This window comes from Pleurodeles waltl, chromosome 4_1 (assembly GCF_031143425.1).
Source record: "Pleurodeles waltl isolate 20211129_DDA chromosome 4_1, aPleWal1.hap1.20221129, whole genome shotgun sequence".
In the NCBI taxonomy this organism is placed as follows: Eukaryota; Metazoa; Chordata; class Amphibia; order Caudata; family Salamandridae; genus Pleurodeles; species Pleurodeles waltl.
Window position 1 is genome coordinate 389,136,951 of NC_090442.1, and position 26,229 is coordinate 389,163,179.

The 26,229-nt window shown below is 42.5% G+C and overlaps 1 protein-coding gene across 2 annotated transcripts in view; it reads left to right on the top strand.

Annotated features, from left to right (window-relative positions):
• Positions 1 to 26,229, top strand: part of IRAG2 (inositol 1,4,5-triphosphate receptor associated 2) — an 871,311-nt gene that overhangs the window by 362,005 nt on the left and 483,077 nt on the right. For both annotated transcript variants that reach the window (XM_069228582.1, XM_069228581.1), the window contains exons 11-14: positions 9,136 to 9,192; positions 9,722 to 9,781; positions 9,861 to 9,925; positions 10,012 to 10,114. In XM_069228582.1, coding sequence (XP_069084683.1) covers positions 9,136 to 9,192; positions 9,722 to 9,781; positions 9,861 to 9,925; positions 10,012 to 10,114 — 285 coding nt within the window. The remainder of the gene's footprint in view (positions 1 to 9,135; positions 9,193 to 9,721; positions 9,782 to 9,860; positions 9,926 to 10,011; positions 10,115 to 26,229) is intronic.

Here is a 26,229-nt window from a genome sequence, read left to right on the forward strand (position 1 = left end):
CTTCAGCAGGGCAAGAAAGCAGGATGTATCCGAGGACGACTTCACGAAGTCAGATAGGCTTTGGACAGGGTACTGCTGAAGTCCTTAGTTTTCACGAGAAATTGTCAAACTTTGGTTTAGGCTTACCGTCCAGACCAGAGGGAGATGGAGTGCGACCTCGGTTCTTGCAGGTCCGGCTCTGGCTGAGGTAGGGGTGACCCTTTCCGGTAGCCACTGTGCTGTTGACAGTGGACGCCAATACAGTCTGTGCCTTCAAGAAGGAGTCCCTGAGGAAAAACGCCAAAGGGAAAAAACCTCCAGATGGGAACTCCCGGGAATAAGGGAGACACAAGAAAAAATCAGTCTGAAACCAGGACTAAAGTGAGAAAAAACAGGAAGAAACAAAAGAAGAAAAACTGGAAATCTGAGAAAAAAAACAGCAGGAGCGTAATCACCACAGAGTAGTGTTGCAACGCAAGGAGAAAGGAAATCAAGGCCCTTATATACCCCTAAACAGAAAGTAAGAAACAGGAAAAGGAAAGACTGCCATCTTGAATTGGGAAAAGAGTAATGGAACAGATAGGAAAAAACGTCACAGGAAGAAAGGAACAGATGCATGCAGGGAACAGAGTAGAGAAGTATGATGGGATAGCCAAAGATGGCTTCCCCCAGGAAGAGAAAGAAGAAAGAAAAGAAGAACCATGAAGATGCCAAGTAAGAAAGTCTAGGGGGTGCAGAGGGGTGCCAAGGACCTAACTAAAGTCTGTACACCGTGCAAGATGCACAGCGAGAACAGAAGCCCAATTTCGGGCTCCCGTCCTTGCCACAGTGGCAAGGACATCTGTGGCCGGAAAAGGGGGGTGCAGCGGGCCCCGCGGCACCTATGCGACAGAAATGGTCAGCGAGGGAGAAACTAAAATTTTGCATCCGGGAAATCCACTCTCTAGTTGGCAACATTTGGCTCCTTCCCCTGATCAACTTTTTTTCCCTGGCTCTGAATCCATCAGCAGAAAGTCACTAGCAGGGTCCAAGTTAGGTCCAGTTGGTACTGGCCATCTAGGAAATTCAGGAATAAAGGCTCTTGCAGCTTTTTGTAACCCTGAAGCTATGCAGGAGGTCAGCCAACTGACCCCTGGAGTCCTTTTCTTTATCCTAGGTAGAGAACGGAGCATGTCTGTCCCTCAAGGCTCCAGTATTCTGAAGAGGGTGCCTGGGGATGCCACGTTTATGCCTTGCACTGTTCGTGAGTGGGGTTGTTTCCTGGTCCCCTCCCTAGCCAATGGGATGAAGGTTCCCAGGGGTTCCCATACACACTTTTGTAGCAATTTCTGTTTGCCCTTGTCAGAACCCTGTTCAGAAGGCCATGGAGCAAGCGGAAGGAAATGGGGACCAACTGTGGGGGTTGAGGTGTTTTACTCCTAATGTCCTGGGGCCCGATCTTGAGCAACTGGGCCATGAACCTCTTCTACACTTGACTCTGAGGTAGTGCAGGTAGAGCAGTCCAGGGCTTCTTGTGAAGTGAACACAGGCTAATAACTTGAAATAAGTTCAATAGCGACAATAAATGATTGTGTTGGTATAGAAATACTCCTTTTCATAAAAGGAAGTAGTTGAAATACAGCATCCACATACAATGCACATAGTCTACCAAGGTCAGGGCTCCAGTGCTTCAATAGGTGGTTCCTGAGTTCAACTCTCCTATCGCTAGTGGTAGTGGTTATTCCCCATTCATTATAGGTGACAGTCAGGTTAAGCCGCACTAGTAGTCAGAGTCTCAGGAGTTACACTTTGACTCCATATAAATTCAAAAGTGTTTCAGCGCTGAAGTACTATATGGCAGCAAGTTCCCTTGGGCCTTCTAGCCCATCAATCAATCTTACCCTCACCTGCAGGGCTGGATTCTCCAATAGCACCCCTTTGCAGATGTGGAAGCTGCAGTGGCTGTCTCAGGTGAGTATAGCACATGCTGCCTTGCACGGGCAGCAGTCAGGTGTCTTTTAGTACCTCATACATGGTCCTGTGGAGAGAGCTGTCGGGTGTACTTGACGTTTTTCTGATGCTGGCATGTTTCTCTGGATCCCTCCCACAGGTGGGTGGGGGCAGATTGGGTGGGTTTGTTGCTTTTGTTGCAAATCCTCAGTCTGAGCCCTGGCTGCACAGATTACCACAGTGACCTCTTCCACACATGACAGTCTCCACCGGACCACATTCTTAGCTTTTCCCAGTGGCCCTACCTGGCATACGGGGTCACTGAATTCACTCTGCAGTCCACAGCCTAATTGGCATGCCAACAGTCTTCATGACGGACCCACCTGCATATGTGGTCACGACTACATTCCACACACGGGGTATGGCCCAATTGGCAGGGCAGTAATGTTCATGGTGCCCCCCCAAGACATATGGGGCACCATCTTCTATCTGCACATGGGCTTGAACCCATTCATTCCAGGAGCAGGCTCCTCAAACATTGCTTCAGGGATCCAAACACTAGGATCTCCCACTGGACCTCACTCCCTCCTGGGAGCTTTCCCCTGATCCTCGAAGGGCACACTTTTCTTGGCAAGCTGGCAGATACTGGTGCACCAGGGGCTGGTAGACCTGGGTTCCTGGGTAATATCTCTTCACCAGGCTGGGAGACAAGGAGGCCTTAGCCTCCAGTCCTGGTCACAGGCTGAAGTCTTTCAGACTTTCTCCTCCTCACACAGCCTGACTGGCTGCTTGACAGTTGGCAATTTTAGAGGCCTCAAGTTCTCCTTCTTATAGTCAATTTCCAGACACAAAATTTGATTTATGGTCCAAGTCTTTGAAGTTTGTGTTGGATCTCTGCTTCTGATTGACGTGTCCTCTCCTCCACTCTGTCCTTCCTCCAGAAAGAATGCTGTCACAGCAGGAGCAAACTGAAAGCCCCACAACACAGGCCATGAGAGTGACTAGGGGTTCACACCTGGATGTGAGTCACAGTGATGCGTATCAAAAGGTTAACCCAGGGCTAATTCTTTTATCGACCCCAGCCCTCTGAGATGTCCCAAGTCCCTTTTCAGGGACTTCTCTCTGAATCAAAGAGCAACCTTTGATGTATGCTTAAGAGTCTGGCTCTCCCTTCCTCCAGTGTGTCCCACCCAGCTCACAGGAATGTAACAGTCCACAAATCTGTCTGGTTGATTGCCCTACCTCCTCATGTTTCTTCAGTCAGCCCTGGGTCTCACAAAATAGAACCCAGAATCTTCCATGTATTGTACCATTCACAGGTACACATCCACTCAGCACATACACATAACGTACACGCACTGCACAGCGCTGCATCTTCCATGTATGGTATCTTTCACAGGAAACTATGCATATAAAACACACACACTGCACAGCACTACTTGCTGATCTGATGTAGGCCAAGGGTGAGTTAAGCATACAACAGCAGGACTTTCCGTGAGTAAGCCTGTAGGCCTCACTCCAGTGACACAGGTAAAAAGACCTTTTAACTTCTACTGATCACTGTATGATATGCTGCCAATACTGTGCTCATGCTGCTCCCACCTGGCAGAGACAATAGACTTTGACCGCTATGAGGTTAGCACTTTGGGCTCCCCTCCCAGTACAAAAAGACTACAATCCGTAAGGCAAGCCTGTCTCATGGCCCAAACGCATGATCTATGTTTGGACATGAAACACAAATCGGCACCCGGGTTCCAGACACTGTTGCTCTTGGGGGCACTCAGGTCAGGGGTGTACGTCCATTTCAATGTGAGGGACTTTTTTGTCTCAACAGATGCCCCTACCAGATCAAAACACCCCAGACCAACTCCTAACCTGAAGAGGTTGGGTGGTCAGATTGGTAAAACCAGCAGGAAAGTCCATCAGCATTCCACTGGCTCATTTTGGTTCTCATCCTTTGCAGGAATCCATGCTTGACAAGGCAATAGATCTTTGCACCCAGCATAAGGATGTGGGTAGACAAACATAGGTTTACAACAGATTACATTTCTGCAACAGTATGACCAATGTAGCCACACTCCAGTCTAGAATAAAGGCCAAGGATTCTTATTACAAGCTTAGACTCCGTGTCATATAGACAATGCACAAAACAAAGTTATAAAGGTACCTAGTAACCAAGGTGAAAAAAACAGATTCAAACGAACTAACATTAATGACACTAAGCATTCGACAAAAGCAATACAGAACGCTAGAATAATCACTTGATGTACAGAAAACAAACACTGTTCAGGTCCAATATGCATTTAGGCAATTTAAATCCTCTAGATTTAGCTGTTCGGGAAAAAGAAACACTACTGATTAGTCAGTTAGATGCTAACAAGTGCTAGGCAATGTAGGAAGTTGGCTCTGTATGTGCTATTTCAAAGTAAGGAATAGCATGCACAGAGTCCAAGGGTTCCCCTTAGAGGTAAGATAGTGGCAAAAGAGATAATACTAATGCTCTATTTTGTGGTAGTGTGGTCGAGCAGTAGGCTTATCAAAGGAGTAGTGTTAAGCATTTGTTGTACATACACATAGGCAATAAATGAGGAACACACACTCAGAGACAAATCCAGCCAAACGTTTTTTTTATAGAAAAATATATTTTCTTAGTTTATTTTAAGAACCACAGGTTCAAATTCTACATGAAATATCTCATTTGAAAGGTATTGCAGGTAAGTACTTTAGGAACTTTGAATCATTACATTAGCATGTATACTTTTTACATAAAACACAATAAGCTGTTTTAAAAGTGGACACAGTGCAATTTTCACAGTTCCTGGGGGAGGTAAGTTTTTGTTAGTTTTCTCAGGTAAGTAAATCACTTAGAAGTCTCAGGTTTGCGTCCAAGGTAGCCCACCGTTGGGGGTTCAGAGCAACCCCAAAGTTACCACACCAGCAGCTCAGGGCCGGTCAGGTGCAGAGGTCAAAGAGGTGCCCAAAACGCATAGGCTTCAATGGAGAGAAGGGGGTGCCCCGGTTCCGGTCTGCCAGCAGGTAAGTACCAGTGTCTTCGGAGGGCAGACCAGGGGGGTTTTGTAGGGCACCGGGGGGGACACAAGTCCACACAAAAAGTACTCCCTCAGCGGCACTGGGGCGGCCGGGTGCAGTGTAGAAACAAGCGTCGGGTTTTCAATGGAAATCAATGAGAGATCAAGGGATCTCTTCAGCGTTGCAGGCAGGCAAGGGGGGGGCTCCTCGGGGTAGCCACCACCTGGGCAAGGGAGAGGGCTTCCTGGGTGTCACTCCTGCACAGGAGTTCCGTTCCTTTAGGTGCTGGGGGCTGCGGGTGCAGGGTCTTTTCCAGCCGTCGGGAAATGGAGTTCAGGCAGTCGCGGTCAGGGGGAGCCTCGGGATTCCCTCTGCAGGCGTCGCTGTGGGGGCTCAGGGGGGGACAACTTTGGTTACTCACGGACTCGGAGTCGCCAGAGGGTCCTCCCTGAGGTGTTGGTTCTCCACCAGTCGAGTCGGGGTCGCCGGGTGCAGTGTTGCAAGTCTCACGCTTCTTGCGGGGAGTTGCAGGGGTCTTTAAATCTGCTCCTTGAAACAAAGTCGCAGTTCTTTTGGAGCAGTGCCGCTGTCCTCGGGAGTTTCTTGGTCTCTTGGAAGCAGGGCAGTCCTCTGAGGATTCAGAGGTCGCTGGTCCTGGAGAAAGCGTCGCTGGAGCAGGGTTCTTTAGAAGGCAGGAGACAGGCCGGTAGGACTGGGGCCAAAGCAGTTGGTGTCTTCTTTCTTCTTCTGCAGGGGTTTTCAGCTCAGCAGTCTTCTTCTTCGGTAAGTTGCAGGAATCTAAATTCTTAGGTTCAGGGAAGCCCTTAAATACTAAATTTAAGGGCGTGTTTAGGTCTGGGGGGTTAGTAGCCAATGGCTACTAGCCCTGAGGGTGGGTACACCCTCTTTGTGCCTCCTCCCAAGGGGAGGGGGTCACATTCCTATCCCTATTGGGGGAATCCTCCTTCTACAAGATGGAGGATTTCTAAAAGTCAGAGTCACCTCAGCTCAGGACACCTTAGGGGCTGTCCTGACGGGCCAGTGACTCCTCCTTGTTATTCTCATTATTTCTCCTGGACTTGCCGCCAAAAGTGGGGGCTGTGTCCAGGGGGCGGGCATCTCCACTAGCTGGAGTGCCCTGGGGCATTGTAACACGAAGCTTGAGCCTTTGAAGCTCACTGCTAGGTGTTACAGTTCCTGCAGGGGGGAGGTGTGAAGCACCTCCACCCAGAGCAGGCTTTGTTTCTGTCCTCAGAGAGCACAAAGGCTCTCACCGCATGAGGTCAGACACTCGTCTCTCAGCAGCAGGCTGGCACAGACCAGTCAGTCCTGCACTGAACAATTGGGTAAAATACAGGGGGTATCTCTAAGATGCCCTCTGTGTGCATTTTTTAATAAATCCAACACTGGCATCAGTGTGGGTTTATTATTCTGAGAAGTTTGATACTAAACTTCCCAGTATTCAGTGTAGCCATTATGGAGCTGTGGAGTTCGTTTTTGACAGACTCCCAGCCCATATACTCTTATGGCTACCCTGCACTTACAATGTCTAAGGTTTTGCTTAGACACTGTAGGGGCATAGTGCTCATGCACATATGCCCTCACCTGTGGTATAGTGCACCCTGCCTTAGGGCTGTAAGGCCTACTAGAGGGGTGACTTACCTATGCCACAGGCAGTGGGAGGTTGGCATGGCACCCTGAGGGGAATGCCATGTCGACTTAGTCATTTTCTCCCCATCAGCACACACAAGCTGGCAAGCAGTGTGTCTGTGCTGAGTGAGGGGTCCCTAGGGTGGCATAAGACATGCTGCAGCCCTCAGAGACCTTCCCTGGCATCAGGGCCCTTGGTACCAGGGGTACCAGTTACAAGGGACTTACCTAGGTGCCAGGGTTGTGCCAATTGTGGAAACAATGGTACATTTTAGGTGAAAGAACACTGGTGCTGGGGCCTGGTTAGCAGGGTCCCAGCACACTTCTCAGTCAAGTCCGCATCAGTATCAGGCAAAAAGTGGGGGGTAACTGCAACAGGGAGCCATTTCTTTACAGGCAACATATGTGAAAAAAACAAAGTCTCAAAAAGAATTTAGAAAAGAACTAGGACAAAAGGGCAAACAGGGATAATGACAAAAGGGAAGGTGTCAGCATTTCAGAAACTTGGGTTAAAAACAAAAAAAAATTCTCAGCACAGCATGTCAAATGGGCAGGGACAGGGAGGACTATATCTGAGTCCAAAGGGGTTCAGCGTGCAATAATGGGGCTCAAAGAAGCCATCTCTGAGGAGTCTAGAGTGGAACTCTGCTCCCAGGTCAAGGAGTTAAGCAAAGGAAAATGCTCAAAGGGGAATGCAGATTTCCCTGACAAAAATCCAGCTGGCAAACAGTATATTAAAGGTCATAGGGCAAGATGATTTGTCAATCCATTGTTCCACATGATGCTGAAGATGTGACATCCAATAGAAAGTGATCATGCGACACGTACTGTAACATTGGTGAAGATTCACAAGGCTTTCATGAGATCGGTGTCTATCTGTATTCTTCCGTGCTAGATTATAACAATTGTATATGTTGCCAGTCAACAGTCCTGGATGTTCCATACTTAAGGACAACTTCACAAGCTCACTATGTGTAGTACAATAGACACCCATTACCAAGCTAACATTCTCATGTTAACGGAATCTAAAATAAAGCTTCACGTTAACCGAATGACTAAACTATTTATGCACAATCATGAATTCAGGGCCCGACAGACCTCACCTAGACTAATGCAAATATTTTGAAAAATAACTTTAAATCATGCAAAAGGAACACCTTTTAAGACTTGCATAAAAATTCAGTGTTAATAAACTGCTATTCCCGTTTCGGTTACATTAACTTTTAAACGGAATAACTATTAATACATATCTGTGAATATGGCACAGAACTACATTTCTCTACTTTTGTTTACTATTTTAAAACATTTCTCATAGGATATCTAATATAATTTTAATACAAACAGTTTGCTTTCACTCTAAATTATAACATGAAGACAAATTAATTCATTTAAAATTTAAATTTGTTATGCCACGTAGGTTTTGTTAGCTACCTAGAGTGCATGCACATTAACATGGCTTCTCAGTGTATCACTTTACAACCAGTCTATTAGTACTTTGATTGAACTAATGCATAAACGGTAATGCATAGATGATCATTGTGACATGAGGGACAATACTAAAAGTTCTACCACATCACATGCAAAAACTGACTTTGCTAACATCCAAGTTCCCTGATATCTACATTGCAAGGACTGACAGTGAATGTGCATAATAAACATGTAGTCTGCGTTGATGTATTTTCGTCATCTTGTTTTCATACCGGTTATGTCTTGGAGTAAGTGGAATCCAAATGTAGGGTAAACGTCAGTGGAGAACACTATACAATCCCCATGAATTGACCACTGAGGGAGAGGTCTTCACCCCAGGTCATCGCAAGAGGTCCTACCAGACTACTGTACTCCTGCAGCATCCAGTTCTCTGCTGAGAGCTGATACAGAGAGGACTGACCTCAGCTGATGTGTTTTCCTTCCAAAGAAACACACTCTCCCGGCCCAAGTTTCATATCCACAGCTTCTTCACTATGAACATGCATGCAGTGCACTTAATCTCATGAAAGTGTGGAGGCAAATTGGCTACACAGTGTAGCACATAGAAGTAATCTATTGGGTGTTAGGAAAACATTCCAATCATCTTAGAAATGCTCATATGATTCTTGCTGTTAGTGAAATGTACTAATATCGTTCTAATTATATTCTGTGAGGTTATTACTCAAGTACCAAGCAACAGGATGAGACTGTTGTAATTATTTTAAATGTAGTGTCTTTTGTTAGTGTTTTACTTGTAGATGCTATTTAAAAGAATGGATTTAGGCTTGAATTATCACTACATCCCTTAACTCTTTTCGGGTCTGTTATTAACCCAGAAAGCATGGACACCACAAGTATGTCAAGTGAAATTGTATGGGGCCAACAACCAGGATTTTCATGCTCAAGCGTTTGTGCGCAGAACTAAGATTTGGGCACCCATGGGCAGGAGAGCCAAACCTTGTACCACTAGGCCAGAGCCCTAGTTTGTGCAGCACTTGTGAACTGAATAGCAGTTGTAAAATATGTGCCTAATGTTTTGCATTGATGAGATAGTCTTTAAAACACTTTTTTTTCATTTAGATGCAGTTGCAGGATTATGAAAATATTATGGCCAAGAAAGATGCAAGTTTTCGGAAGGTTGGTTTTATCCTATTTAGTTCTGAAAAAAATGCTGTCACGTGATATATTTGATAAGTAGTGAATTTAACATTCATTGTTGAAAATCTTACGTTTATCTCCAAGGCAACTTTCATTATCCTGGGTCAGACACATTATTGCCTGCGTGGCACTCCGAGTTTTAATGAACCTGTCAAATGGTGAATAGAAAGTATATTTACTCCTTAGTTATTCGAGCCTGCGTTCTAGAGGGCACAGTAAAGACGAAGTCTGTTATATGTAAATAGGCGGATTGCAGTTATACCCTCTTCATTCTACATCCATGATGTTTTTGCTGAGACAGTTTGTGTACTTGCACCAGCAACTGATACTTTGAAACTCCTGCCTAGATGCTGGCTGTTAATAAACTGAATCATTGAGACAACTGTAAAAAAAAAAAAAAATCATTTTTTGAGAGCTTATCATGTACGAATGTTATTGTCGTTTATCAAAAACGTTGCCTTTGGCGATTCCTTTTAGATTTAATGCATTTTTGCTGTTATGTTTATAGAAAGAATTGCAAATAGAAGAATTAACTTCTTCGGTAGCGGAGTACTCCTCAGTAATAGAGGTAGGACTATCCAAGTCTGCAATTTATAGCTACAAATATCTCGAATCGAAATATAATTGGTTTTAATTGATTTTTTTAGACCCTACGAGCCGAAAAAGCAAAACTGGAGAACAGTATGCAGCAAATGCAGCAGGAGCTGATTTCGTGAGTCCATGAGCTCTTTGGCGTGACAGACTTTAGCAATAAATTTTGCATAGAAAACCAACAGGTTTCTTTTTCTTTCCTTCAAGCCATGGCATTGTTTCCCCAATCGCACGCACTTTCAACCAGAACCTTCCGGAAGAACGAACGTCGCTGCACTCCGAGATGGTCCTTGCGGAACAATCCCCAGAGGTATGGGACGGATTCTTTCTATATTTGTAACGATATTTCTTTTGAAAAGAGCCTTTCCCATTAAAACCGTCTTGCAACTCCGTGTTCGCCGAAGTCTCGTTGTGAATTTTACCCAGTGCTTAATTTGTAAATTAAGAGGTGCCGGTGCTCAGAGCCCTTCTCTTAAACACGCGACTGCTGTAATTAAATCTGCCAGCACTGAATACTGAGGCAGCGTAATCCTGAAGCCATCTCGGGCCTCTTCAATGGATTTACGGCCACCCCTGCACCTTCAGCTCATCCTGCAACTTTCTACATTCTCACTTTATGACGCTTTTTAGTTTTTCCTTCTTGCGTCTTTCACATGTGTCTTTTGCTCGCAGCAAATGCTTGAGGCATAAGAATAAGCCCCGGCCCTCACAAAGAAGTGCCAGTGCTCAGCACCGGAAACAACAAGCACAAATTAAGCACTGATTTTACCTGTAAACATGTGTACTTTGTGTGAAGTTAGTGCTTATCATATGACTGTCGATAAAAGGAAATTTGTGAATTGATTACTGGTAAATGTTGTTAGCCAGTTCTCCATTCCTAGCAGTACTCATTTGTGTGAAGTATTCTCCTAAGCAAGACACGCAGTTCTTCCTTTGATAAACTTCCTCACGTCACGCTTTCTGGTCCTGATTTAGATTTTGCCAGAGGGGACTCAGTGACACACTCGACGGACGTCTATTCAGCCTACATATCCTAATGCATTCCTAATAAGGCAAATGGGACGTACGCAAGGCAGTAGCCAGAAAAATAAAATACAACCCACTTTGAGGCACATAGAACGAAATGTCCCAGCAAAGTGAGCGATCCCGACCCTTTCTATTGAGGAGCGTGTGTGCATTGTTCCCCAGAGGAAAAAGCTTCAGAATGATGCATTTTACAGCGTGATTTAAAAATAATGTGGCCAAAACCTACACATTCAACAGCATTGACTTTTTTTTTCTTTGATTTATCCTTTCCTTTTTTACTCTCCATCTTTTTTCTACTTTCTTTCCTTCTCTACTTTCTTAAATTTTCCTTCATTCTCCTCTCTTTCCGTTTTCCATCTTTCTTTTGTCTGTCCATTATTCTTTCAGGTGTCTTTTGAGCGTTCTGTCCTTTATATTAGTGTTCATTTTTCCCCTTCTTTCCATCTTTTCTTCCCCCATCTCCCTGTTTGCTCTTGAATTACTTCCATTTGCTAATTCCTATTTTCTTCCTTTTCACCAACCTTCAGCCCGTCTCATTTCTCCTTTCCAATAGTTCATTCTATTCTTAGCTTTACTTTTTCTCTCCTCCCATTTTTTTGGCCCTGCTACCCCCTTTTCCAAGTTTCCTTCTTTTACTCACCTTCCCATTCGTTTTCCTTTTCTATCCACCCCATCCTTTCCATTTCTCTTTGTGCCTCCGGACATCCTACTTCCTTTTAACTTTTCTTATTTCTGTTCTTATTTGCAATCTTCTCTACATCCTTCAATTTATTTATTTGTATGTGCCTCAAACCTATTTATTCATTTATATTCAAAACATTTCTCTTCCTTTCTGTCATTATTTTAACCTTCCTGGAACTCCTCTACCCCTTCCCCATCCCCGAGTTGCACCACTGTCATTTATTCTTCCAGAATGTATAGGTCTTCTTCCTTGCAATGACCTGCAAAGCAGAGATGAAAGTTAAGGGCCATCAAACAACCTAACCTGTCTCAGGCACCACCTTAAGATTACATAGCTGGGGCTTGCCAGGCCCTTTGATGTACGTCATGTTCAAGATACACCAAACTCTAAATGATACCCTCAATTCCTTCCGCGCCCAGCCAGACCCATGTAATCCATTAAAGGACCGCCTTACTTTGTATTTTTCTGTATTTGTGTTCAAGCTCCTTACTGTATCACAGGACTCCAATAGAGTGGAGAGGGAATGTGAATACTAAGAGAAAGAACAAATGAGAAACAACAGCAACATGTTTACAGCGGATGGTCTGCTAATAGCACACAGGTACGCAATTACTCCTCCACACTCCTTGCAACATACAACATGGGGTATTGTACAGGGTTCTAGCTCGTTAAACATACTGGGAAAGATCAGAAACAATTTCTACTTCAGATCTAGCCCATTATGCCAATATGCTTCAGATTGGTGGTCCATGAACTTTTCTTAGAAGACTACTTTCTGTTTGTCTAACTCCATGGACATCAGCATTTTAATCCTGTTGCTACTTGTGGACTTGGAGTACGTAGGGATCATTCCTGCAACTTCAAAATCAATGAAGAGATGGTTAGCTGGTCTGACAAACTACTTGACTGACCCTCCAGCTATAAAATTGGGAAAGGAAAAAAGGCTGATAAAATGATATCTTGCACTCTGACTTTTTAGGAGGGGGAAGGCCAGACCAGTTGCCAAGCTTATATAATCCGCATGATAATCATACAAACAGAACAATTTGCATTGTAATGTCCCCCAAGTAGCTGGCTTTGTTAATGAGCATTACAAAAGAAACCTTGAGAGAAAAAAATGACTGAAAGCTCTTGTAGAAGTTCCAATTGTTGATTCTGCAATGCAGACCAGACCAGGGAACGCTGCCCATAGGAAGGAGATTCATCATAACAGTCTGCTCGCTCATGACTAATATGAAGATAAGCAGCACGCCCCAACCCCCTTTACACGGATCTCTAAAACCATAGATGGCCCTCTGCTTTAACATCAGGGTAAACAAAGACAACCCTAATTTAGAATAATTTTTTCAAGAAATGCAGTGTCAATCCAGGGTCACGCTGAAGGAGAACCAACACTTTATCTCCACAGCAACTATGAAATGAGGCCCAATGGAAGTCATATATATGCCTTTATCATTGCTGCTCTACACGCTGCCAAAATAAATGGATTGGATATTGCCTCTGAGAGTCCTTATCCCTGCGCTGCTTCCCCTCAGCCTCTGTGTTGAAAGCTTTAGGTGCTAAATAGTGTTTTTCAAGTGGTAAGGTAGCAGACAAGAAAACGCTGGGAGAGCCCATAGCTGTGCCAATTATCAAGTGAAGAGAGATCATGTCCTTCTTATTTATAGATATAGTGCAGGTTTGTCATGTGACACGTCCCACTGAATTTCTGACAAAAGCCTGAAAACTAGTGGAAGTGGTTTGAAGGTGTACAGTAGTTCCATAGGCCTTTGTGCAAAGGTGCATGTCAGTTCCATCAACTCCCTCTTTCTAAAGTGTCTGAAGAACTACAGCTTTAGAGCAAAGGACAAGCCTTCAATAAAGCCTCTGATCAGAGTGCCAGAACTACTTGCAGTTCCCATTGAACACTGCTGAAGCCGGACAAAAAAACAAATCTTTAATCTCCAGTTCTACCGATTGGATTGTCATTTTGGTCTTGTTTTATTTATTACAATTTACACTATGTGTCTAATTTGGTATGGGATTTTTTTATTATTTTGTGTTTACACATTATTACTGTTTGAAGTGTTGCACAAATACATTACACATTGCCTCTGGGTTGAGCCTACCAGAGGGTTGAGCACAGATTACTTTGGGGTTCACTTGTGACTTCACCCTGACACAGATTGTGGAGGCTGCTTGAGTAGGGATTCACCGCCCTCATCCAGTAACCCAATTCCTTACAAGAAGGGACCCGCCATCTGTACGTTAGTCTGATTTATGCTATTGGGTATGCACAATTCGGGCTTGTAGTAGATATAATGTTCAATTTCTGAACAGAAAACCTAGCCTGTCAGTCCCTAAAATGGTTCTTAATCCTAAAACTTTGTATTTTGAAAAAGCCCATCCAGATTACAGTGCATCTCTAATTCCTCTGCTTTTAGATTTCCTGTCATGAGGCTGGAGGCAGAGGCATCGTAAACTTATGAAGATTTGAGTCCTAAAGAGACTTCTAATCATTGCCAGTACTCACCTACTCAGCAAATTTTTTTAGGAACTACTCATGGGCTTGTGTCAGTGCACCATGTATTCTTACGATCTATCAGGTCAAAACTCCCACTTTGGACCCAGGGAAGTAATTGTTTGCAGCCAGTCTATATTGAAATTAGCAATCTGAATGGAGTTGTTGAGCACCTTTAGATCAGCCACAATTTTGAAATTTCTGATGGTCTCTTGCACCAAAAAGATGGAGTATATGATTGTATTTCTGCACATAGCCCACACCTATCTCAGAGATCACAACCTCTCCTTTTAAAGACCTACCGCTACGCATCCTACCAGTACAGAATCTCATGTAGATCATCTATTAACACAATTGACCTTTTGCATGAATTCACCTATCCATCCCCCACACTAATGATTACTCCTAAACCCTAGTTTCTTAATCTACCACATTAAAACTGGAGTAAATACATGAAATGTATCGTTCTCTTAAGAGCACGTGACTAATAGAGTTACGAACAATAACCACTAAAAAAAAGCACCTTGGTTTCTGGAGAAGTGTGTGCCACAGTGTAAAGCACTTCAATGTCACGTCAGGGGTAGTGAGCACTACATAAATGCATTTGTAATACAATAATATAATCTAATACTGATGCCATAACAATCTGCAGTTGTGCAATTGATTCCATTATAGTTTATACAGACTGCATAATAATTTCCTTATTGTGCTTGACACTTTCACTCTCACATAAGACATAACTGCTACAGATCATGTACAACCCTCAGTACTATCCCAGTTCACTGCAATATACTACCCATCACCAACTGAACAGGCTTTTGAAAAACTCAAGACATCTACCACATGCCACGTGCCAATTGAGGTCTTTAAGTTAGTCTACCACTCCAGGTATCACCAAGCTACATGCAATGACAATCAGATATAAGGATCCCATTACCAACGTTTATCCCAGCAGATCTCTCCACTGTCTTTCTACAACTTCTGCTTGCTCAGGGTCATAAACTTTAAACAAAATGTCAGAATTGACATCCTAGTGCAGTAACCAGCTAAGTGAACTATAGTAAGAATTATCATGAAAGACCCTGCAGAGCTGTTCAAAGCTGCCAGCTTACTGAAAACCATAAAATGCACATCCGTCCCTCTCACCTTTTTGTATAGTGCTGCATCCAATAACCTGACAAACACACCTTGATGCTGACCATGTACGACATGGGAACACTTCACATATAAGATCAAAACAAAGATAAGGCCTTTCTGAACACGCACCCTACATCGATCATGTAGCATGCTGCCCATGGAGGCAAGCACTTTAGAGCGCCTCATAGGGGTACTAAGGACTGTTTAAATGTTGCAGGACAATACAATACTTCCCCTACCCTGGAATAATGCTAGCAAATTAATCTTTTTTCCCAAGGAGCAGGAGGCTCTTATTCAAGAACATCACCTTCCATGGATTCCAGGTCCTGGAGCTGTGGAAGAGTGCAAGATCTGGTGGTACTGCAGGGAATTAACATGTCAATTAGAAGTTCTGGAATAGCTGCTAGAATTGGTTACCCTAGACACACCATGCAATCTGCAGCCATACATTTTATTTCACCAAAATGTTTTAAAATGTGATTTTTTTTTTTCCTCAAATGTTTCACTTTAAAAAAAAAAAAAACATCTCTCCAGTGGTTTGTCTGGTTGTGTTTTCGCCTGTGAAATCGGCTAAAGAATGCCTCACTTGTGTTGCAAGGAGCTGCAAATGTGTTACAAGATAAACCAATGCTTTCTGAACACGCACCCTACATCGATCATGTAGCGTGCTGCCCATGGAGGCAAGCACTTTAGAGCTCCTCATAGGGGAAAGTCTTTAACTATTTAACATTTGACATATGGATTGGGATGCTCGTCCTCACTCTTCTGTGTGCAAGGCCATGAGGGCTCCAAAAGGCAATAAGATTAAAAGCATGAGCGATCTGAAGATATTGGCTAGCAATATCTCTAATGCTATGCACTTGTTGGCCTTTTGCTCCTCTTCTGATCCTCTGGAGATGGATGTCTTTTATCTATTCAACACAAGTTTGCCAATCAAGCTTCTGGCCTATGGCAGCCTTCCTAGGTGCCCCCCTTCCACCAGGTTGTGAATGGGCTTAATATAGCCCTTTGATAATTTCACACCACACGTTGAAAAACAACAGATAATGACAAACTATCTGTTTTGACCTTGAAGTCACTCCTATTCAAGGTTTCACTCCAGTTACTTGACACATCCCTCACAGACGATTAAGACATTGAACACCCCCATAGATTTGATAACTCTTCTCCAATCTATCTGTTGATCTGAATTAGATTTTGGTGGTCTTCTTGAACATACAACAAAGAGAAGATATAAAGATGAAGTGCATTTGTGAGGATCTGTTAGTTTGCCCAACAAAGGAGGAGGCTTGGAGGCAGGGGCAAAGACCTAACCCTAAATGGAGGTGAGCCTTCTGATACACATTCTTGCAGACAGCATTTGCTGTGGTTCTTAGAAACGTTTGTGGATACAAAAAAAAACTTCCTTTGTGTAGGTTACATAAAGTAGTTCTTTTGTGCTAGACTATGTGGTTGTCCATGTTTTTAGTCATCTGTGTTGTCAAAGCTTCATGAAGGCTAACGTAATCCCGTGTATATTCTTAATGTTCCCTTAATTATGAATGGCGGCGTGAAATGTAAACCTATTGGGTACGAGCCTGCAGTGCTTCCTCACAGCCATTAGTAAGGTAGTGATACTAGAATTGTGCTGTCTTCCTCAGGTCGGGAGACAATGTTTTTTCCCCACTTACGGGCCACCTCATCGCCCCTGGTGAAAGATATATTTTTATGGGTCTTCAGGTTGACTTAATTCGAAACCATGTAATATATATATTTATGTGTATGCTTTATTCCCTCAAGAATTATTCTTCCCCATAAGTAAATACAGTTAACACTGTTAGCTAGAAATATTCTATTATATCCATTTTTTTTTTTTTTAAATAGTTTATTTAGGAAAAAAATACAAAAGCAGTTTGACAGGAGAATGTAAAATTAGAATGGAGACATTTCATAATCCCTTGTTAATAAAATACAACACAAAATTTTTGCAGCGGTTCTAGCAGCAATACAATTGTGCAGCCGCAACAGAACTTAATTCACATCCTGAACTACACATAATCCAGACAATTTTAAAATGGATAGCGGAGACTGCAGACTAAAAAAAAAAGCCCAAACAAGTCAGTAATTTTCTGTTTGAAGGATTCTGTACATGAAGCAATTACTGACCACAAGCCACTAGGCCATCTTTTCATTCAACAATTAATCTATATGGTTAAACTCTTGATCGCAGCCTGCTGAAAAGTCAGGTCCTACAGTTATTTCGCATACATTCTATAGCTCCAACAAATCCTTGTCAGTATGTTCTTGACTGCCGAGATCAGTCACTGAGCTGCACGTTGCTCAAGCAAGGGTCAACAATAGATGCCACAAAATGGGAGGATGAAAGTACGGACGAATTTTAGTATCTGGGATCCCCGCGTGTACTTCACATAGATTAGGCCAAAGTCTGTTATGGCTTTAACAGAAAATATTAGACAAGGAAGAGCTGACTTTCAGACCTCTCCCTCCCAAATGATACAATGAACGGTCGATTAAACAAGGTGTGAGGGAAATGTTAATTGTACTTGCAAAATCTGTAATTCCCAAATATGAGTTTGACGAAGCTTCTGGTAGTAATTCTCAAGTCTTGTTCTTTAGGTGAAATGTGCACTCGTGTGTGTGAAAAAAATATCTCTGAGCCCACTTCAAGCCAAAAACGTTACTTAGCAAAAATAAATAGTTATTGTTAATCAGCAACACAGAGCTTCACTTCACCAAGCAAACAAACCCCTCCACAATTGTCCCCAGTTATTCTAAATTTTCTTCACATAGGCCACTGTGGAATCATATATGTGACAGAAACATTAGTTAACGGTACTAGCAGGTAACTGAGTTTCTCATGAGAAGAATTAAAAGCGCCTTGAAAAGAGATACAACAGAGGAGATCTCAGGTGCTGTTCCAGCTTATTTGAGAATCCTGGCTTCGTAGTGCAGCAAGGAAACAAAGCTGGGTGCTTCAGAGAGGAGAGAATGTAAGCATAGCAATGCTTACAATGCATAGCAATAACAATACAATGTTAGCGTAGGTAGGATAACATGCGCAGAGGGGTGTGTGGCTACCACCTGAGGAAAACATCAGCCTAATCGGCTCTGCTGTGCCAAGGGACAAAAACGGCCTGCTCTGATGATACACCACCTCCAAGACCACTTTAACTAGTGCCCAGCAATAGATGTGGTGCTTTCAGTGACCCGCTTATGGCAAAAACACTTTGAGACAAATACCTCTCACAACCAAGTGCTCCAGAAGCTGCATCACAACATCTTACCCTAAAATGGCTGACACCAGAACTCCACGTGGATGAATCTCTACTAGACTACCCCAGTGTCACTATGAACATCCTACCCTTAGAGGTGAGCACTTAGTGGCACTACTCTACAATGCTGTATAAGGGTAGGAACCCATAGCAAACAAAACCAACCTACCGACCAGAGAAAATATGGCATGGGCTCTCCCATCCTATGCCTGACCCTAAGATGGCCATCTCCATTTAATAGAGCTCTCTCTAAAGGATGCTGTAGAACCTTCTTCTAAACTACACTCCTTGGGATCCTGAATTTCTCCATCTTAACAGCAACCCAAATTGCAGACGGGAGGGCAGGCTGAGAATAATCCCTTACACTCCAAAGTGCTGTACCTTGCTTTTCAACAGTCTGCATTGTGGCACCATATAAAATAATGTAAGTGTTACTAACCCAGGAAGGATACAGAGTTCTGCACCTCACCCTGCCCACATTCGGCGCCTCCGTCAAACATCTCAGACTACAGAAAGCCAACTAAGTGCACCCAACGCAAAGTATACAGTAGTGTCCACTCTCAAAATGGCAGACTCCAAACTGCACAACCCCAAAAGAAGCAAGGGGACGTCTGTAAGACCCCAACCAAGCACAAAAGAGACACAAGCAGGGCCCAGACTCCCCTATAAAATCGAAATCTGAGAACTCCACAAATCTAGACCTAATTATGTAGAAACTAGACATGTTACACATGCTTGCTCAATCAACAAAATCCACCACAGAAACTGTGCAGAGCCACCTTGCATCTTCGAAACAAGAAATTATACAACTGGGTCACAGAGTCTCTGAAATAGGATCCCAGATAAACCTCCTGGAAGACCACAAACAAAACTCTTCTAAAACTTTATCAACCACCACCGCGAGACATGCTCGACTGGAAAGGAACATCATTAAACTCGAAGATGGAAATAGAAGGGGCAACTTGTGCATTTTTGGACTTAATGAATGTAGCGAAAACCAAGCTCCTTCCTGTGCAACCTTAATTGAAAAATGGATCCCCCAAGAACTCATGTACTTAATATAAACTTAGACCAGGACTATGGAATAACCAGAGCGCACAGAGTGCTTACACATAAGCCTGCAAACAGCAAAGCTCCAAGAGCCCTCATTTTCAGACCCTCCGCTACTCAAATACTGAAGCCATCCTCTCAAAGATGAAAAAAATACAGAGAATTGGCAAGGCACCTCCATTGGGATCTCTCAAGATTACTCGGACACTGTCAAGAATCAAAAGGCATTCCTTTCTCGAAGGAAAGCTCTGAAAGATCTGTCAATATAATTTTCATTCATTGGTCCTGTTGAATAAAAACAACCTACAGTGGCAAAACCATCATTTTTGAAGACTCTAAGGAACTGGACTCCTACATTGCCGAAATCCAAGACCTGAAAATGTCTTCTTAAAAAGTCAGAAAGAATGGCTAACACTTAACTCAAATCTTTCCTACTAACTTTCATGGGTGTACAAGCTCATTCTTCCATAATAGCTATAACAGGCTGAAATATTTGTTTGAGTTGCTTCCACTTCTTCAAACTGAGACAGAATAAAGTGGTAGGCAACCTACAAAACCTTAACCAAACTAACTAGCACCTATTCTACTAATAACCTAACAATAAACCTAACAACCTGCTGTTAACCTTAACCAATGGTAAGATTTCTCTTCACTTCAATGACTGGTACTGTATCTGTATTACAACCTTTAACCTGCTGTGGTTAAATATGATGTTTGATAATTGCCTTCAAACCGAAGACGGGTTTATTGCAATGTTTCATCTTCTCTCTTTCAACATAATTTATATTTATCACATCTCATATTGGCATTCATTAATATTGATACCAGCCTCACATTGATAAAATAATTCAAATCTAGTGCCATCCCGTGGGTACTTAGATGTTGCCCAATTTCAATATGTGTTGAATCTATGTTGAGAATATGCTGGCACTATGTGAACATTATACTGGTACTAAGTTCATAATATGTTGGTTCTTGATTCTAGCTAGACACCTTACTGATAACTCGTTGAAACTCTATTGGCTCTATGTTGACACTGTTGATGTAATGTTAGCACTATAGTGACAGCTCATGGAGAATTTACTGCAAACTGTACATTGTACTCCATAATTACGAAATAATTCAGGTGCCATTTTTCACAACCCTAATTGTTGACATAAAAACCTAACTCAACCGAAATAATGAGACGTGTCACCGACTAACACATCCCAAAAACAACTACCTCACTCACTACAAATATTACACTTTCTATATAGTCTACAATTACTATACCTGCATACACCTTTTTATCTACTCCCACTAAATGGCAACTCACTAGGTACTACTATGGATATAACGCTGAAACTCCAGCCACCATACAATATAGGTACACATACCATACTTAGACAGTGCTGTGACTATTAATATATACCCCACTCTAGACCGGATGCAGCAAGACTGCATTCTGGACCTAGGCTTCACCACTTGTGGCCTCCATTGCCTCTCCTCAGTTAGATTTTGACCGCTATCTCTCCATGGCATCACAAATAATTAATCAATCACTATACTATCATTTTCTTCTCCACTTTCTTACCTTTCACATCTTTCCTCCTGTCCTGTACAGTGCTACTCTCTCCTTTTCCTCCGCTCTACCCTCCCCTTCCTCTTTCACCCATTTGGTTTCCCATCACCCATGCCATCCCTTCAAATCCACCCACAAACCTCCTAACCCTACCTCTCTGGCAAACAATAACTGGCATTTAGCAAGTTACATCGATAAGAAGACTCGCCTCCCACAAAAATGCAGAACATAAAATTACTGTCCTGGGTCCAAATCACCCAACCAAATGAAAGAACATCCTAGACCATACACACAAACTTAAGGGAGACCTCCTTCTGCTTCAAGAAACCCAGGTGGCCATAAAAGAGGCAATGCTCCTTTAAAAAAATATATCATGCGCCCCAGCCACAAAAAAATAAAATTTAAAATAAAATGGGCTGATCACCCTTATCTCGAAAGCCTCAGGTTTCACTATTCTGTCCTCTGGGCAGACACTGAAGGCAAATGGCTTCTTACTAAATTACAGAGGGACAAAACTTAAATTATAGTCATGAACATCTATGCCCTCAATAACGACAATCCTACCTTTTGGATTAATCTCAATAAAAAAACACTCAACTTTACCTCCCAACTGCAGAATGATTATAGGAGGAGATTTCAATTTACCCTGGGATGCCACCCTTGACAGGAATTCTGCATGTCAATTAAAACCCAGCAAATCCCATAAACAAACCCTAAACATGTGCAATTCTTGTAAATTTAGACATATGGAGACTATTCAATCCCACAGGGAAAGATTACTCATTTTTCTCCCATCCCCACAATATATTCTCTTGCATTGATTATATCCTAATTAACTAAACTCACATCCCAGTCACCTCTTCCTCAACCATTGAACCGATTGTAGTCTCAAGCTATACCTGTATTTCATTACTCTACTATATCGCTTGCAATACATCAGGAACAAAAACATGGAGAATGAATGACCTCCTCACGGAAGAATCCTCCTTCCAGGAAATATTAAAAAAAGAGACCGATGATTATGTAGAACTCAGGTCTTCTGGTCCAAATGCACAAATCTGGGATGCTCTGAAATGCACTACCGCAGCACATGATTAAACTTAGGTCAAAGAAAAAACAACTAGACAACAAAACCTTAGACCAACTAAAAATAAAAGCATTAGAGAAAGGTCTCAAATGCACAAAAGACCAAACTCAGTTAAACAATCGAATTAAACTCAAGTATGCATACAACAAGATTCTGAATAACAAAGCCCACCTAATAGTCCAAAAATACAAAGGTAGCAATTTCTGTGATCTTCTATAATAAAGCTGGCAAAATTCTTGCATCTTATTTAAAACAGACTTGTCAGAAGACAAGATTAACCTCTATAACCACAAACATGGCGCCACATTGACAAATGAGAACAACTTAAATACCGTTGAAAAATATTACCATACCTTCTACTCCAAAAGTAATAACACATCTTTTGACCTGCTTAAACTACCTCAACAAAATTAATGTAACTAAGATAGATGAATCAACAAAAGAATTACTAGAACAACCGATTTCTCGCAAATTTCAAAACAATGAAAGTCTGGAAGGCTCCACTGTGTCATTCTGTCAAACTTGGGGTCCCTTCCAATTCTCTCCTTTAGAAGAATTATTCGCCCACTTTTCATCCACTTGCTTTGTTGAGGGCTCCGCCGCGGAAGCAACCATATTTGTTATAACCAAAGAAGGGAAAGACCTATCCAGTCCCAAGAACTACATACCCATATATCTCATAAACACAGACTTCAAAATATACGCAAAGATCCTAGCCCTCAGAATAGAGTCCATTCTCAAAAGCATAATACATCCCTCTCCATCAGGATTTATCAATGAGAGATTCAGCGTGAATAAAAGCAGACTTAATTGTCGTGATGGAAATAGGCAAACTCCTGCACCAACCAACCTGTGCAATAGCATTAGATGCAGAGAAGGCCTTTGATAAGGTATTATGGACCTTCTTCCAAGCCTCCCTCACCTCCAACTTTGGCCCTCTCAAAAACAATCCTTGCTCTATACAAAGAACAGAAAGCTAGAATAAACATAAATGGAAAGTTGTCTAATCCCTTTTACCTCCAACAAGGAACTAGACAAGGGTGCCCTCTCTTCCCCCTACTATTTCTACTAATGCTAGAACCCCTACTTACATTAAATAGAGAAAATTCATTCATCCCCGGTATCCCCTTCTTATCAGGCCCCAAAAACTAGCCGCCTGTGTGGATGACATCTCCTTACCACCCAGGCAGACTCCGCCTTGCTGCACATCCTATCCACCATCGACTACTCTAAGATGTTAGGCTATTGCCTCAACAAGGAAAAGACTGAGGTTTGCCCTCTCAATGTGTACTGCAACAACCCTATGGACTCAAATGGGCCCCACATAAGATAAAATTCCTGGGTATATAGGGTTCACCCATAAGCTTAAAGACTCCATCAATCTCAATGAGAATCAGGTTCATTACTTGGTGGGGTAGAATAGAATCTATCAAAATGATGATTACTCCCCCTTATTAATGCTTTAATCAGCATATCCCCATAGACCTCTCAGACGCTTTTTTTTAATTTTATTTTTCTTACTAAAATAGACACGTTACTTACTGAATTCCTCTGGAAATCTAAAAAGCCCAGAATTGCCTTAAAGAAAAGGACTTTCTGAAAAACTTGGTGGCCTAAACTTACCCGACTACCAGACATACCATCATGCCTTCCTAGCGAAACGTGGGGCTACTAGCCACCACCAACCCCTCGTCACCATGGCTCGCTATTCAAATCGCCCTCCCTAAACCCTTATCCCTTAATACGTTTTTTAACTGTCAAATAAATTAAAGCGCACCACTCCATAAAGATTCTATCCACCACAGGCACACCAACATTTTTTGTCAAACTACCCAACAAAATTAAACACTCATATCTAGCCTCGTTATGGCACAATGAAAACTTAAAACTGATGTGTATAGAGAAAAAGATATTCTCCTTATGAGAGAAATCAGCAACCCCTCAGAAACCATACCATTCACTCAAATTAGACAAATTTGACCTAGACTTTTACCTTTTCCTTAAAATAAAATCACTTATAGCCAAACATAAACCTCTCACCCGACCTATCCAACACATTAGAAATATTTATCAAAGGCAGTCACCTAGCTTCCAAAGTATACTCCTCCATATCCCCCACAAAAACCTCACTAAATAAACCAACACAAGACAAGTGGGAAACTCTACTATCAGACTCTAGCAACAGTCCAAATGTCTCACCAGACTGGACATCTACCTAGAGTAACCTCACTTCCAACATAACTCCCATCACTAGCATAAAGCAGATACTGGATTGCCCACTGGACTCCTTTCAAACTTTATAAACTATGCCTCTGATCCTTTGACACATGTGTGAGCTATGAGAAGGAAACAGGAGACCTAAAACACATGCTAATGGATTACAACTCCACCAAAAAGTTCTGGCAGGACATCATTAATACAATATCTCAAATACTTCATACAACATGGAATCCTACTTTAGCCTGTATTACACTGGGCATTCTCCCCACTGACATTAAACAGGCATTAAACAAAGAGGACCGTCTCCTATGGGACATTCTAGTCACAACTCACCTTAAAGTTATCCTCAATGAATGGAAAGACGCATCCAAACTACCCCCCCCCCCACACATGGTGGGAATGGGTCCAATTCACCATAACTGCCTGTAACGCATTAAACATATACTTGAAGACAACACCAATGAAGAATGGTAAACTGTGGTGCAAACTAGACAACTTTGTCTCACTCGATCGTGTAACGACGATCATCTGACCACTCGATCATTCATGCATTCTCTCACTCATTCCCCCACACTCCTCCTCCACCCACTTTCCCACCCTGTTTCCCATGTACTCCCTACTTTCACCCCCATCACAGCCGCCTTCTCTCGTCTCCGCTCTTTTACTTTCTCATTCATCTACAACTGAGGTGCCTTTATCATTTACCATAACATCAAAAACCGTCCCATCACAATACATGCACTGACTAATCTCTCCTCACCATTGCAAACAAATACTCATCTCTAAATTCTTCTTTTATTAATATAGACCAACGCCTCATGCTGTATCCTAAACTACTGTCCCCACTTGATTTGATGCTACCATACAATGTATTGTTTCTTTCAATTTGTTATTTAATTTTCCTATTGTATAAAATCCTAATACAAACACTCATGAAATAAAAAAATAAAAAATAAAAAAAGGATCACATGGGCATACATCATGGCTCTGGGTTATTAAACATGGTAGTTAACAAATGTATTGCGAAGATCCTTTGAAAACAGCATAGCTAGTACAAATGTCAAAAAAGAAAAACTAAAGTAATGCAAAGGCTTTACCAACATTTAACATGGAAAGAAAAACATTAATTTCCTGGGAGCAAAAATGTTAATTTTTTTCATTATTGGAAAACAACAAATAGCTGGTTCCTTGTTTTCTGCCCTCCACCATTGGTGAATATCAACTTTGAATTCCTCTGAATACCTATAGAGACTAATCATCAGTCTAATAAAGCTACATGCTGGGTTCATACGCACTAACATTAGCAAAGGAATAGGGAATTACAATTATGCGTTACTTGTGTGTGGTTCAGTTATAGTTATGATTCTAAACCCATGTCTACTGTTTCTTTGTACCGTAAAGCATGGGTATAATTGTACCCAATTTAATAATTCTCAGTTTACAGATTTCATAAAAATAGAAGTGTCTCTCAGCTGGGTCAGATTGGGAAGGCGGGCAGTCAGGCATTGGGCGATGGGTCGGTGCCTCAGGGTCACCTGTGTGCTGTTTTGTTAGGGCTTCTTTAAATCAGCCCTTACTGGCTTACTCAGTCACAACAAGGCCACTGTAATGTGGTGCCAGCATCATGGGCACTCGCTGCCAAACTTAGGCTGGGTGCCAGGTGTTGTCCTGGCCCCTTGAACATTTTCACTACAGCCCCCTGTCTCATGTGGCCGGCTCAGCCCAGAAATAGTAATTTCCCAGCCAAGCTATCAATTTCAGGCCATGGTGGGAGTATGCAAGGGCCTTGCAGGTGGGGAGGGGGGGCATTCTGACCTAAGCACCATTGACCAGCAGCAGCACGGTGGTTTTGTTGACCCACCCTGCCAAGTCATACCCTAGAGGCCAGGT